The 14,869-nt window shown below is 40.4% G+C and overlaps 1 protein-coding gene across 6 annotated transcripts in view; it reads right to left on the bottom strand.

Moving 5' to 3' along the window:
- The window catches only part of gigyf2 (GRB10 interacting GYF protein 2), a 114,286-nt gene extending 103,630 nt beyond the window's left edge, over positions 1–10,656 (bottom strand). For all 6 annotated transcript variants that reach the window (XM_055646466.1, XM_055646470.1, XM_055646467.1 and 3 more), the window contains exons 1-2: positions 10,522–10,656; positions 1,741–1,801 (exon numbers count right to left, since the gene is read on the bottom strand). In XM_055646466.1, the coding sequence (XP_055502441.1) occupies positions 1,741–1,781 (41 nt within the window). In that variant the 5' untranslated portion in view covers positions 1,782–1,801; positions 10,522–10,656. The remainder of the gene's footprint in view (positions 1–1,740; positions 1,802–10,521) is intronic.
- Positions 10,657–14,869: the final 4,213 nt, after the last annotated feature.

Genomic DNA, 14,869 nt, shown 5'->3' with positions numbered 1-14,869 from the left:
TGACTATAACAAACTAAACTAGGGATGGTTTGAAGGGATAGAAACATAGAAAATAGGTGCAGTAGTAGGCCATTCGGCCCTTCGAGCCTGCACCGCCATTCAATATGATCATGGCTGATAATCCAACTCAGTATCCTGTACCTGCATTCTCTCCATACCCCTTGATCCCTTTAGCCACAAGGGCCACATCTAACTCCCTCTTAAATATAGCCAATGAACTGGCCTCAACTACCTTCTGCGGGAGAGAATTCCAGAGATTCACCACTCTCTCTGGGATATGGGTCAAGGGCAGGCAAGTGGGACTAGCTCAGTTTGGCAACTTGGTCAGCACGGACGAGACAGGCCACATGACTTGTTTCAATGTAGAACACTCCAAGATGTGTTTTAAGGAACAACTTATGCTAAACAAGTGCCGAGGAGGCAAGAAATGTAGGAGGAAATTCAAAAGCTTACAATGTCATCAGAAGATGTGGCGATCAAGTCGTGCAATTAAAACAAGCCAACACTGGTAAAGTGCAAATTTGGCACTTGGTTATGATCCTGAGAGAGATCACAAGATTGAGGGAGGCACAGTTACAGGATGATTTAAGAACAAAGATGAGAATTATAAAATTGATATATTGATAAATTGAAAGCAAGGGATGGTGGGTGAGCTAGATGGTACGTTAGAAGAAAGACAGTTTTTGATGACTTCAAGTTTACAGAACGGAGAGTAAGGCCAGCTATGAAAAGCTGCATTGAAAGAACAAAGGAAATGTAACTTCAGTAACCCATCTTAAGCACCTCAACAACGGTACACATTTCTTAAAGCAGACTATTGATATAACATTTCAAAAATGGACACCAAATTTAGTATGGATAAACACAATATGCTGGAGTAACTCAGCAGGGCAGGCACCATCACTAAAGAGAAGGAATGGGTGACATTTCAGGTCAAGACCCTTCTTCAAACTGATGTAATGGGAGTGTGCGGTACATAGATAAGGAAGTGTATAGATAAGGAAGTGCAAGGTTTGAAAACAGGACAAAGGGAATGAGGATCAAGGAAATTGTAGAATTGATCATTGATAGTTGAGAGAAGGTAACAACAAAGCAAACAGAGATTAAATGTTGTCAGAGACAGTAAGGCCGGTCGGAGAACTGGAAAGGGAGCGAGGATAGAGAGAGAGGGAATGCATGGTTTACTTGAAGTTGGAGAAGTCAATGTTCATACCACTGGGGTGTAAGCGGCCCAAGCGAAATATGAGGTGCTGTTTCTCCAATTTGCGCTGGGCCTCACTTTGACAAAGGAGGAGGCCCAGGATGGAAAGGTCAGTGTGCAAATGGGAGGGGGGAGTTAAAGTGTTGAGCAACCGGGAGATCAGGTAGGTTTAGGCGGACTGAGCGGAGATGTTCAGCAAAACGATCGTCGAGCCTGCGCTCGGTCTTGCTGATATACAGTAGTTCACACCTGGAACAGCGGATACAGTAGATAAAGTTGGAGGAATTCCCCCAGCAGTTTGTTTCATGCTAAAGATTCCAGTATCTGCAGTCTTGAATCTCCAATCTAGACAAATTCTGCTGCATGTTGAATACTTTTATTTAATGTTCTCAAAGTGAACATTTTACGGTTGAAAAATCTAATGTATTTCACTACACAAAAGTAATTGTCCTTTAAGACCATTTTGCCAGATTAAAGTTCCTATCATCAAAAATAAGCAGTAATATTAGCTAACAATAAATTAATGAAAGATCTCTCACCATTCAGGCCCAAAGTTAAGTGTCTGTGTTTCTGCTGCCATTTCCGCTGTCACTCAATTCACTGTAGAAAAAAAGATAAAAGTAATATAAGGATTGTTAAATTGGTAAAATATATTCAGGAAATACAGCAACTTTATTTACCCAATGACAATTTTAAGATCTAGGAGAGTGCCAGAATCCCCACGCGTTCATTACTACAATGTAAATAAGGTGTGCAGCATTATTGATTGGTTTGGTTTAATTCAAAACATCAAAGTTTTTCTACCTGCTGGTGTGCAATAACATCATGATATTATTGAAGGGTAGGTAACTTTACAGATATCTTGACTAGTACTTCCTCTAAACCCTTTCTTCAAATAATTTAGAACTTTTACTAAAGTAAACATACAGAATTTGGCAAATGTTTACCAAAACAGCAGTAGAATCGACAACCACTTCAAAGTTTAGTTTGTGAGTGACAAGATCTTGCAGGTAAAGAAAGTAATGGTATCCTACAAAGAAATCAGATTCAATTTCAAAATATCCATTCATCACAGAACTACCCAAAAGCCAACTTATTTCCATTTGGTGTTCATGTAAATTAATTTCACTAACCTAAGAAAGTCTAACTGGTGGTTATAATATTATACAGGTTTCAATGAGCGACTCCAAAAAGGTGGAAATTTTTAATCATGCATAGTTATTATTACAATACCATATGGGATTTTAAATTGAGTGTTTCCATTAAAACTTGGCAACAAGGAAACCATTAAAAAGGCAGCCAGAATGCTGCTGTTGTTACCGCTCTGCAAGGAACAAAGAGGAAGAGGCCAAAGAAATTGACTCTAATGAACGGATGGCATAATCAATAAAAAATATCAAATTGTTCATAATGTTAAGCAAAATAGATTGTAGATGAACATGAAGACAATACAAAGCAACCAACATTCTGAGAGAACTGGAAAAAAAACTGTTGCAACAAATACAAGAGTCAGGTTCCTGTTGCTTCGGTGTTTTATGCTACTGTATGCATTCCAGTGGTTTGCTGAGATGAAATTGCATTATCTAAACTACTGGAAAACTATTTTTGTGCTTGCCAAAATGACCAATTAGCGGCCTCAATGGCCTTCAATGCCTTTAGTCGACAACATTAAATTATTTGTAAATACTATTGTTTCTCCAAATGAACTCTTCAATAATTAGTCCCTGCTTTCTCCTCCCCATTCTCAGCTCTCCATATAAACATATAACAATTACAGCACGGAAACAGGCCATCTCGGCCCTACAAGTCCGTGCCGAACAACTTTTTTCCCTTAGCCCCACCTGCCTGCACTCATACCATAACTCTCCATTCCCTTCTCATCCATATGCCTATCCAATTTATTTTTAAATGATACCAACGAACCTGCCTCCACCACTTCCACTGGAAGCTCATTCCACACCGCTACCACTCTCTGAGTAAAGAAGTTCCCCCTCATGTTACCCCTAAACTTCTGTCTCTTAATTCTGAAGTCATGTCCTCGTGTTTGAATCTCCCCTATTCTCAAAGGGATAAGCTGGTCCACGTCAACTCTGTCTATCCCTCTCTTCTTTTTAAAGACCTCTATCAAGTCCCCCTTAACCTTCTGCGCTCCAGAGAATAAAGACCTAACCTTATTCAACCTTTCTCTGTACTTACTTAGTTGTTGCAAACCCATGGCATTACATTCTAGTAAATCTCCTCTGTAGGCCTCTCTCCTGCCGAACCTCCCCAGCCCGTCTACCCTCATTCCCTTCTTCCATATGCCTATCCAATTTATTTTTAAATGATACCCCACCACCACCCTCCACATCAATCTGAGAAGAAGGGTACCCCTCGTCCCAAAACATTGCCTATTTCCTTCGCTCCATAGATGCTGCCTCACCTGCTGAGTTTCCACAGCATTTTTGTCTACCTTCAATAATACTTAATGAGTTCAACTAAATTCACTTACTTTTACTCAGATAAAACTAAAATTTAGTATGCATGATCAATGCACTTTGCTTATTCTTAAGAGTTCTCATTTACCCCAAACAAATTGTGTAAGCAATATCTGAGATAAATCTTTTACCTCACAATTTGAGACATGTGCTCCTCGCCTAGAAATAATTTTTGAATGTTTTTACTTGTAGCCTATTAGACAAAAAACATAGACATCCTATCACACTTCTGCCTTGAACCAACAAGATAATGTTAAGCTTCATACATTCAGAAAGTAAGCTACACCCAGTTTGATTCTTTTATTTCCAACTGTGGTCTGACTTGCATCAATAGCAAGCCCCTGGTCATTGGTGATCAGGAAATCAGGTATGACGGTCAATTTTGGGCAGGTTGGTAGGGTGTGCAAGTTGTCACTAGTCTGTAGATAAGTGGTAGCAATGGGGGCGGGGAAGACAAGTGAGAAAGTTGACGAAGAATTAAAAACAGGTTTAATGTTGGTTAGTGCAAACCAGATCAGGAAACATCTGGAGAAGAACATTAAGACAGATGATTAATAGTTTTGCCAGGTATTCAGATTTTAAAGGGACACATAAGTAGAAAAAATTTAAATTTTGAAACTTGGACCTTGCATCTAAATGTGTAATAGTGTGATGAATGTACATATTCCTAAGTTCATAAGTGATAGGAGCAGAATTAGGCTATTCGGCCCATCAAGTCTACTCCACCATTCAATCATGGCTGACTCCTATCTCTCACTCCTACCCCCATTCTCCTGCCTTCTCCCAATAACCTGTACTAATCAAGATTGTATTTATCTCTGCCTTAAATATATCCACTAGCTTTGCCTCTACAGCCTTCTGTGGCAAATAATTCCACAGATTCACCACCCTCTGACCCAAAGAAATTCCTACTCATCTCCTTCCTAAAATAATGTCCTTTAATTCTGAGGCTATGGGGCTATGACCTCTAGTCCTCGACTCTCCCACTGGTGGAAACATCCTCTCCACATGCACTCTATCCAAGTCTTTCACTATTCTGCATGTTTCAATGAGGTCCTCCCTCATTCTTCTCAACTCCAGTGAGTGTAGGCCCAGCGCCGTCAAACACTCATCATATGTTAACCTACTCATTCCTGGGATTATTTTTGTAAACCTCCTCTGGATCCTCTCCAGAGCCAGTGCATCCATCCTCAGATATGGAGCCCAAAATTGCTCACAATATTCCAAATTCAGCCTTCAAGAGCTTCAGCATTACAAACCTGTTTTTGTAAACAAGCCCTCTCGAAATAAATGCTCATATTGCATTTGCTTTCTTTACTACCAACACGACTTGCAGATTAACTTTTTGGAAATCCTGCACCAGCACTCCCAAGTCCCTTTGCACCTGATTTCTGAATTATCTCCCCATTTAGAAAATAATCTACGTCTTTATTCCTACTACCAAAATGCATGACTCCAAACTTTGCTACACTATAATCAATATATTTTGTAACAATTGTATATCTAAACAATATATTGGCAGGAAAATAAGTTATATTGGCAGGAAAAAAAGTTCAAGAGAGTTTTATTGCCATATGTTCCAAAACAGAACAATGAAATTCTTGCTGGCTAGATCATAGGAAACTAAACTGATATTTATAATGTGACAACAGTGAAAAATTAGACCATATTTAGCAAAATAATACATTACAAAATAATTATCACATTATTTGACTTACATCACTATTATAATCATTTTGACTATACTACTGGACTGGCAATCAAAAGGCTTGGACTCATGACTGGAGATATACTGAAATTCCATCTCTACTTGTCTGTACTACTGAGTCTGAACAAGGGTCTTGACCCGAAACGTCGCCCATTCCTCTCCAGAGATGCTGCCTGTCCCGCTGAGTTACTGCAGCATTTTGTGTCTACCTTCCATCTCTACTTTATTGCTAAATAAAAATCTTAAATAAAATCATGATATACATAATTATTCGTCAGGTTGAAAGATAATCTGCTTTTGCTCTGGTTCTGAATTGTGACGTGGCTGAGGAGCCCTTTGGAGGATCCACAAACTGTATTGGTCGGAGAAAGTGGAGCTTGACAAATAAGGTAGGCGTGGTGCCTGGGAGGTTGTGCATTCCTTCCACTTTTATACATAGCCTCAGTGTCCTGATGTCATTGAAACTTCAGTGGTTTAGTGTTCGCCAATATACTGCTATTCCATGTTAGGTAGCTACATGGAGTTCCCAGAAATTGCTATGGATACTACATTTGTTCAAAGAAACTGAGAACATCCAAGAAGCATATCCTCTTTTTTTCTGGAAATTTCTTCCTACAAATAGTATGCTTGTTTCCAAGTCTGGACAATGCAGCCCATCTACCAAAGCTCATTGAGCATGATCAAAGTCTTGAAGGTGAGAGTATTGTCTTGGGCAAGCATACCAACACAGTTTAATCTATCATGCCAATGGATTTGGCAGGTTGGATTGCTGTTAAAATCCCATCAGGTTCATTTACATTTTTCAGTTAAGAAAATCAAACATCCATATTAACAGAAAAGCAATTCTGCAAATAGTCAAGTTAGGCAGCTTCTATAGAGAGAGAAAAGGTTAAAATTTCAGGGTGCTGATCTCTGATCAGAACCACCGACTTGAAACATCAATTGTTCCTCATTCCATAGATGCCATCTAACCTGCCATTTTTTTCCCCAGCTCTTTGTTATTTCAGATTTGCAGTCTTTTGCTTTTCCATCCTGTGACTGGTACCTTCAGACCAGCACCGATGGGCCCAGCCTTAACTTCCATATACAATGGCCTTCATGGAGCAAGTGAATGCTGCCTTGCCAGCAATATCTACATCCCATGAAAGACAAATACCGCCAAAAGAACCGTACCGTGGTTGGCAGAAATCTACATAAATGTTGCCTATCTGTACAATGTTTTGGCTTAATCTATCATTCAGATAGATTCCATCATGGTGGCCTCTATGTATTTTCCTCATTCTAATGGATACAACTACTAATTTTTTTTTTAAATGGTAGCATCCACAAAAGTACCAATGAACTGCACAAATCAGTCTGTACAGAGTCATTACAATTGGTAAAGAGCAAGTGCTCCCAATGGTTCATCTCATCTTGGTGGCTTTTAATTGACCTAATTTACCCTTTAAGATGTGGGGATCATGTAGAAATTTTCTGGCTTGCACAACAGCTTAAATTGATTTGTGATACAAAACATGATTACCCTCTAAATAGTGATAGCAAAATAAAAGTGTAGGATTCCGTAATAAACTTGAGCATTGATTCCAGAGAACCAAAGGGAAAATGTGCAAAAATGACTCCAAAATCAGAGGTGTCAATAAGCAACAGCTTCATCTGTACTGTTCAGGAGCAGAATTTGACGAGATTTAGATGAGAACAATGGCCTACATGGCCAAGACTTGTAAAAGAGCCAGATGCTGGTATGTATATATTTTTAACAGGTACACTTCCTACGTTACCAATGCCTCAAGTATAATGGCATAATTGTCAGAGATTCACAACTTTTATTTTGGAGAAACAATTGCAAATGCGATTTACAAAAATAAAAACACAAAGCATGTTGCAGCTCAGCAGGTCAGGCAGCATCTCTGAAAAACATGAATAAATGACGTTTCATATCGAGACCTTCTTCACGCTATCCATGTTCTCCAGAGATCCCGCCTGACCCATTGAGTTACTACGGCACTTTGTGTCCCAATTTTTATTTGTTCTGTCCCTTCATGGAATGATTTGGGTGTTGCCCCCATTTCCTTAATCCACCTTCTCAATTATAAGAACTATTTTTTTTATTATACCCATCCCAACCACCAGTACAAAACCCCAGATCAGATCATCAATTAAATCTTTATGGTGCTTTTCAATATTGAATAAAGGAATGCAATTTACACAGTTATTCACCTAGGAATAGGATATTAAACAGCATACTAAAATATATATTATCCATAGAAAATAATGAACAAGATGGTATTTAAGAAGGATCTGCAGATGCTGGAAAATCGAAGGTAGACAAAAGTGCTAGAGAAACTCAGCGGGTGAGGCAGCATCTATGGAGCGCAGGAAATAGATGCTGCCTCACCCGCTGAGTTTCTCCAGCACTTTTGTCTACCAACAAGATGGTATTGACTACAAGGCCAAGAAAATACATGAAAAAATGGAACGCAATTTTCAGCCTCAGTTCCCCCTTCCAGCCTCCACCAATCTCTGTCCCCACTATGCCCAAAGGCGAGTTTGCCTGACAAGAAACACCAGTGCAGGAATATAGGGTGTTGTAGGGAGATGTATGAAGAACATTGATCAAGATTTTCATGGGAATTAGTATACTTTTTGTATGTATGCAATAAATATTTATATGGTTAAATATCTAAGTCAAGTTAAAAACATGAACTGGAACCAAAAAAAATGCAGCCTTTTAAATGGTTGTTTTTCTCTGGAATTTCAGTTTACTAATCCACTGAGAAAATCTCAATACATATTTTACTGCTTCAAATTTGATGTAGCACATCCATATTTAATGTCTACCATGCCAACGCTTTCAGATATGAAGCATTTTAATTGCAGCAGATGTTAAAACAGAGTTATGACTTTGAAAAACAAATGTAACAAAATGTGTCAATTGATTCAAAATGCTATAAAAGCAGATTTTGGAAATCTTAATAAACCAAAATGCTGGAAATGCTCAGATCAGGCAGCATCTGTGGAAAAAGAAAGTCAGTGATCATTCATGAAACTGTCAACAAGAAAGACACACCCATTTGCAGCTTTTATGTTTTAAGTTTATGAAAGATAGCCTCTGCTGACATATGACGTCCTGATAATGTACAATTTTAATACAGTAAAATGAATGGAAAACACTGTCTACAACACCATTCACAACTGCTTCATACAAACTTTTGAAGGGGTGGGAGAGGGGGGAAAAAGAGTGGGAAAGGAGAAGCTGTATATGCAAAGTTGCCTATCCAGGCCATCGCCCATATGAAAGAATAATGCATTGCAATAAGGAACTGCAACACACCTGCAAATCTTGTATTAAAAAAGCTTTGTTTTATATTAATTTCGGACATTCTATTGCACAGGTTTTAAACTAAACTAAAAACTGTGATACATTTCTAATAAATGCAGAAAATAACAGCTTTAGCAGCAGATAAATAAACTTACAATGAATTAAAGGGTCTCAATGGAATTACAGAAATATATTCCAAACTCAGTTATCATTGAATGTACAATATTGTTAGAGCACTGCTGATAGCTAAATTCAGAGAATGAGTTCTTAACTGTCACAGAACATATCACAATAGTTTACACAACCATGATTTTCAAAACTAAGCTTTGGACATGTAAAGCAATTGAGATGGAGGGCTCAATAGTTTGTACTGAATTATACAAAGACTATTATAGTGTGCACCAAATAGTGTCAACACCATGAATGTATGAAAGATACCCAGAAGTCACACTAAATGGTTTTATTCAACACTATACTGCTAAGAAAGAATATATAATTCCAGGAATCAACATCCTTTTACAAATCAGGAATACAAATGATGACAATCCAGAACAATAAAAAGTGCAACTAATGTATGATAATGTTTAAATACACATCTTGGAATTACTCTTCTATCAATATAGACAGCAATGTTGAGGCAGGAAACCACTGTGACATCATTACACACCTATTCGGAGTTAAACGTATCTAAATTTAGATGTTTTAAATTTCTGATTGTGCAATTTCTAAAAATGTTTATTGAAAGAAAACAAATTGTCAGAAATCTGATTTACTGTAATTAAAAATAATATAAATTGGGAATTCATTTGAAATAAGGAAATCATACTTCATAACAAAAGCATTACTGCACCACTTGCCCTCTGCCAATTCATAACCACAAAGGGTCATAAATTTTAGAACATAAATACTGTAATGGTTCAGTGTCATATTATTTCTTGTCGTGATCACTGATCAAAACGATAGATTTAAAAGTCGATGCGACAAATCTTGAATATTTTAGGAGTCGGGGAATATCTGAAGATTTGTATTAACACTTAGATATTTGAGGCAGAACTTCACCCTGATCAGTGACTGTATGAAATTCAACGTAGTTCAAGGGCAGCACCCTATTTATTGACAAGCGCCGAGTAATCAGGGAACACGTCCTCCTGCCTGATGCAAGCACCTTCTTGCAAGCCTGCTTTAGGAGGCCGCTTTCCTGCCAGGGGCATCGGTGCAAGCGACAGCTTGGAGGGAGGATCGCTCTCCCTACTCGAGGGCGCGGCTTAGGGGCCTATCGTGTGTGTGTGTGTGGGGGGGGGGGTTGGGAGAGGGGTTGAGGGTTGAGGGTGGGGAGCAGGGGGGGGGGGGGCGGGAGGGCTGGGGAGCAGGACGGGGGGGTGATTGGGGGGCGGGAGACGGTAGGGAGGGGGGGGGGGAGAGGGTTGAGGGTTGGGTGGGTGTGTGTGTGTGGGGGGGGGGTGATTGAGGGGGGGGGGGGGGGGGGGGAGGGCTGGGGGCAGGGGCTGGGGAGCAGGAGGGGTTGCCCGCTGAGGGGGGGGGGTGTCCGGCTGCACCATGTGCTGTGGTGTCGGCTTCTTTCCCCTCCCTCACTCCGAGCGAGCAGCAGCTGCTGGGACAGCTCCGCCGGGTGAAGCGTGATGGGAGCGGAAGAGCGAGGCTGGCGGGGGGCTGCTGCTGCTGGGGGAGAGAGGGAGCGGGCGGGCGGGCTGCTGCTGCTGCTGCTGGGGGAGAGAGGGAGAGAGGGAGGGGGCGGGCGGGCTGTGCTCTGGCGGGTTGTCAGTCCCCGGCCGGCCGGCCGGCCCCGGTGTTTTACCTGCGCTAATCGCCAACAGGAAGGATAATCGCAGCCGCCCGCGCTCGCTGTGTTTCTACTCTCCTCGGCGACAAGATGGCGGAATAATAGTGGTCACGTGACCCGCGTGCTCGACTCCACGTCCCCGGATGTACATCGGCCCGCACCCGCCCAACCAGGCAGCCCCGCGCATGCGCCCTCCCCTCCCCCTGGCCCGGCCCGGCCCAGGCTCTCTTTACCCCAGCCTGGCCCCGCGCATGCGCCCTGGCCTGGCCCAGGCTCTCTTTACCCCAGCCTGGCCCCGCGCATGCGCCCTGCCCTCCCCCTGGCCTGGCCTGGCCCAAGTGTGGGTTGGGCTCACTTTGGTCTTGCAACTAAGGTTGTGCAACAGTGCATTGCCCTTTCACAAAATCACAATAACCTCTCAAACATGGTTAAGGGAAGGTATCCCACACCAGGGGGCCACATGAGTGGCACGGGTGGGGGACTGTTTTTGTGTCAGATGGAATTTTCGCACTGTGTAAACATTGTATATATTTATTACTTGGACAGGGGCCACAGAGTGGCACGGGTGGGGGACTGTTTGGTGAAATTTGACAAATGTAAAAAAAAATTGTACTGGAAAAACTTGTATAGTCTCCGAAAATGTCGGATGAATTTTGTTTGTTTGAATGGTTCAGGAATTGTATATATTTATCAATTGAATAAAGTCTATTTTGAAATTAAAAAAAAAATGGTTGTCACTGAAATAGGAAATAATGGTGGCGCCCATACACTATGAATAGAATGTAGACTCACAATGCTGGAATGCCTCAGCTGGACAGGCAGCATCTCTGGAGAGAAGGAATGGGTGACGTTTCGGGTCGAGACCCTTCTTCAGATTGAAGCGTCTCAACCCGAAATGTCACCCATTCCTTCTCTGCAGAGATGTTGCCTGTCCTGAGTTACTCCAGCATTTTGTGTCTATCACTGATTTAAACCAACTTCCTACACACTAAATAGAATGTAGACACAGAATGCTGGAGTGACTCAGCGGACAGGCAGCATCTCTGGATAAAGTGGTTAGGTGACATTTCCTTGTGGTATGACAAGGATAAATTTGATTTTATGCACGTTGGTATGAAGAATAGAAAGTCAAAATATTAACTAAATGACGATAGATTGGAAAAAGTTGATATACAAAGAAACCTGTCCTTGTATACCAGATAATGAAAGCAAACATAAAAGCAGCAAGTTCAGAATTGAAATGAAATATTAGTCTTCACTGTAGAGTGACTTACAAGAGCGAGTATGTCTTACTATAGCTGGCCTTAATGATCATAGCTGAAGTATTGCATACAGGTTGGTCTTCTTACCTATGAACGGATAAACCTGTCATAAAAGGAAGGCTGTAAAGGATCACTAGACTGTTATTTTAAGGATAGTGGGACTGGAATTTGAGAGATTGAGTTAACTGGACCTGCATTCACTGGAGTTTCAAAAAATGAAAGGAGGTACAAAATACTGATAGGTTTTGTCACGCAGGATGCAAAGTGGATATTTCCCCTGCTGTGGTGACTGGAACTAGGGGCCAAGGTCGTAGGATACTCGGTAGACATTTCGGACCGGGGTGGTGAGACACCAGAGGGTGGTGAACTTGTGAAATTTAATGTGGAAGGCATGTCATTTAATGTAGTTTAGATAAATTTGCAAACACAAATGGCAACAAATGGAATGGGCAGATGCAGAAAAATTTACTGAGAGCATCAAGCTTGATGGTGGAGCAGACTTGAAGGACCCAATGGCCTGTCTTTCACTTTTTATGAGTTAAACATGGAAATTCAGAAATTACTGTCATTAATACTCTTGGGTGTGTTGTTACCATCTATTCAACACGATCGGTATTCTGCTGTGGATTTCATTTTATTGCATATTTTTTAATTCTGTAACTGAAAGATCATATTAAACCTAATTTTCTGGCTAGGTATCTTCACCATGTATATGTGAAGAGCAGAATATTCATGTCAAGTATGGATAATACAAGCTGACTGTTATTTGATCTTGACCAACATGATTTTTGCATTTTTGCGTCAATAGAAGTTAAAAGGTCCTGTTCATTACATCTAAGGTTTAAGAGATGATTTGGCACCTGGGCAATGTGTGTTATGGGTCCAAATTTCTCAGTTTACGTTTATTACTTTCACGTACATTAAGGTACAGTGTAAAAGCCTTGTTTTGTACGCTATGAGGTGAGTTTAGCTTATCCAATCAAATCAGATAATATTGTACATAAATATAATCAAGCCAACCTCAAGTGTAATATGTAGAGCAAAGGTAAAGATATAGAGTGTCGTTATATAATTTTCACCATTGGTGCTCAGTTGTTCTATAGACAAAGTACAAAGTCCGCAATGGGTAGAGGTGAATTGGACTGTACCCTAGATTATGGAAGGACCATTCAGTGGTGTGATAACAGAGGGGAAGAAACTGTTCTTGTGTCTGGTGGTGCATCCCATTTATACATTTTATATTTCCCCAGGTACAGTGATGGAGCAGTTTGTGTTGCTGCTTAAAATCTCCAAGGAATCGGGTTCAATCCTGATGTTAGTGCAGGAAAGTGGAAAGTTTCCGCCTTCTCCCTTTAAACAAGTAGTTTTTTTTTGCCAGGTGCTCTACTTTACTCTTCAACCTCAAAGTGAAGCCGGTAGGTTTATTGCACACTGTAAATTCATCCTTGGTGTAGATAAATGGGAAGATAATAAACAAAAGGTTGTTTGGCAAGTGGAAGAATACGTTGTGAGGCTTTAAAAGGAGATAAGATGAGCAGGAATCGGAGTAACAGGATTCTGCTTCAGGGAGCTGGCATGAACTAGAAGGGTTGAGTGGCTTCTTTTGGTCATAGTAAGTAAAGAAGTAGGTATTCCCCAAGTTGTTATGCCTTGAACTGCACATTGTGCTCTAATTATGGCTTATCTAAATCATATACAAATTAATCATAACTGTTTTAGAAACATAGAAACATAGAAATTAGGTGCAGGAGTAGGCCATTCGGCCCTTCGAGCCTGCACCGCCATTCAATATGATCATGGCTGATCATCCAACTCAGTATCCCGTACCTGCCTTCTCTCCATACCCTCTGATCCCCTTAGCCACAAGGGCCACATCTAACTCCCTCTTAAATATAGCCAATGAACTGGCCTCGACTACCCTCTGTGGCAGAGAGTTCCAGAAATTCACCACTCTCTGTGTGAAAAAAGTTCTTCTCATCTCGGTTTTAAAGGATTTCCCCCTTATCCTTAAGCTGTGACCCCTTGTCCTGGACTTCCCCAACATCGGGAGCAATCTTCCTTTGCTTTGCTATGCCCCATTTGTGGATGTTTATAATGGATTTATCTATCTGCATTCATACTTTCATCAGATTATCCATTTGGACATTCGATTTCTGGAAATGCCTTCACAAATATTTCCACATTTCTCTTGATGGAAGATAAACATTTTAGTTTCATATTTGGAAAGGAAAAATGATTAATAGCAACCAACGGGAAAGAATATGTAGTGGATTAAAAGGAGAATACATTATGGTTGAAAAAGAACATCCAGATTTCTTTATATGTTGACTTAATTTAAACATTTCACGGGAGAGCAACAGATCCTTGTAATTTTCTGCTCAAGAGGGTTTTGGAAGTTTAGTCATTATAAATATTCAGAAAAGAAATAAACTATTTTTAGATATAAAAATAATCTATTGACATTGCGTTGGCGCAGGAAAGTGGGAAAAGAGGTAAAATATCACTTCTAATCTTATTGAGATGGTGTATCAGATTCAAGGGGGCAGAATTCCCTATCCTTACTTTTATTTCTCATGTTCATTAAAACATGTGACTTGGGACCAAGAAATACATTTTGAGGAGGACGTTTCCACAGAAATGACTGCTGTATTTAAAATACCTGTAAACTGTATTGTCTGTATAACTGCAATAACTGTAAGGCTAAAATACCTGTACCTGTAAAATGAAAACTCTGTGGAACAAAGGGTATTCATTGTTATTCCACAGCAGTAAGAACTATATGTGTACAAGACCTTTCTGTTTAATGTTAATTTACCTGTTGGGGAAAATACTCAGATGGATTAAGGAAGCTACTGTCTGGATTTTTTTGACAGAAAGCATGAGAAAGGGATTCGAGGGCAAGGCAGCCAAACATTTGTAGAATCGGCACTTACGGACCAAGGACGGTTCCATAGTCGGATGTTCATTGCTTGATTTAGCTATGGTCCGTGGAATAGAGATTTTTGAGACATTTTTGAGAAACAATCCACGTGAAATATAATCTGAGATTTGAGGGGCAAGGCTGCCAAACATTTGTATGCAGATTAATTTTAACTTTGTAC

Source organism: Leucoraja erinacea, chromosome 14 (assembly GCF_028641065.1).
Source record: "Leucoraja erinacea ecotype New England chromosome 14, Leri_hhj_1, whole genome shotgun sequence".
Taxonomy (NCBI): domain Eukaryota; kingdom Metazoa; phylum Chordata; class Chondrichthyes; order Rajiformes; family Rajidae; genus Leucoraja; species Leucoraja erinaceus.
This window is presented reverse-complemented; position numbering and strand designations above follow the sequence as displayed.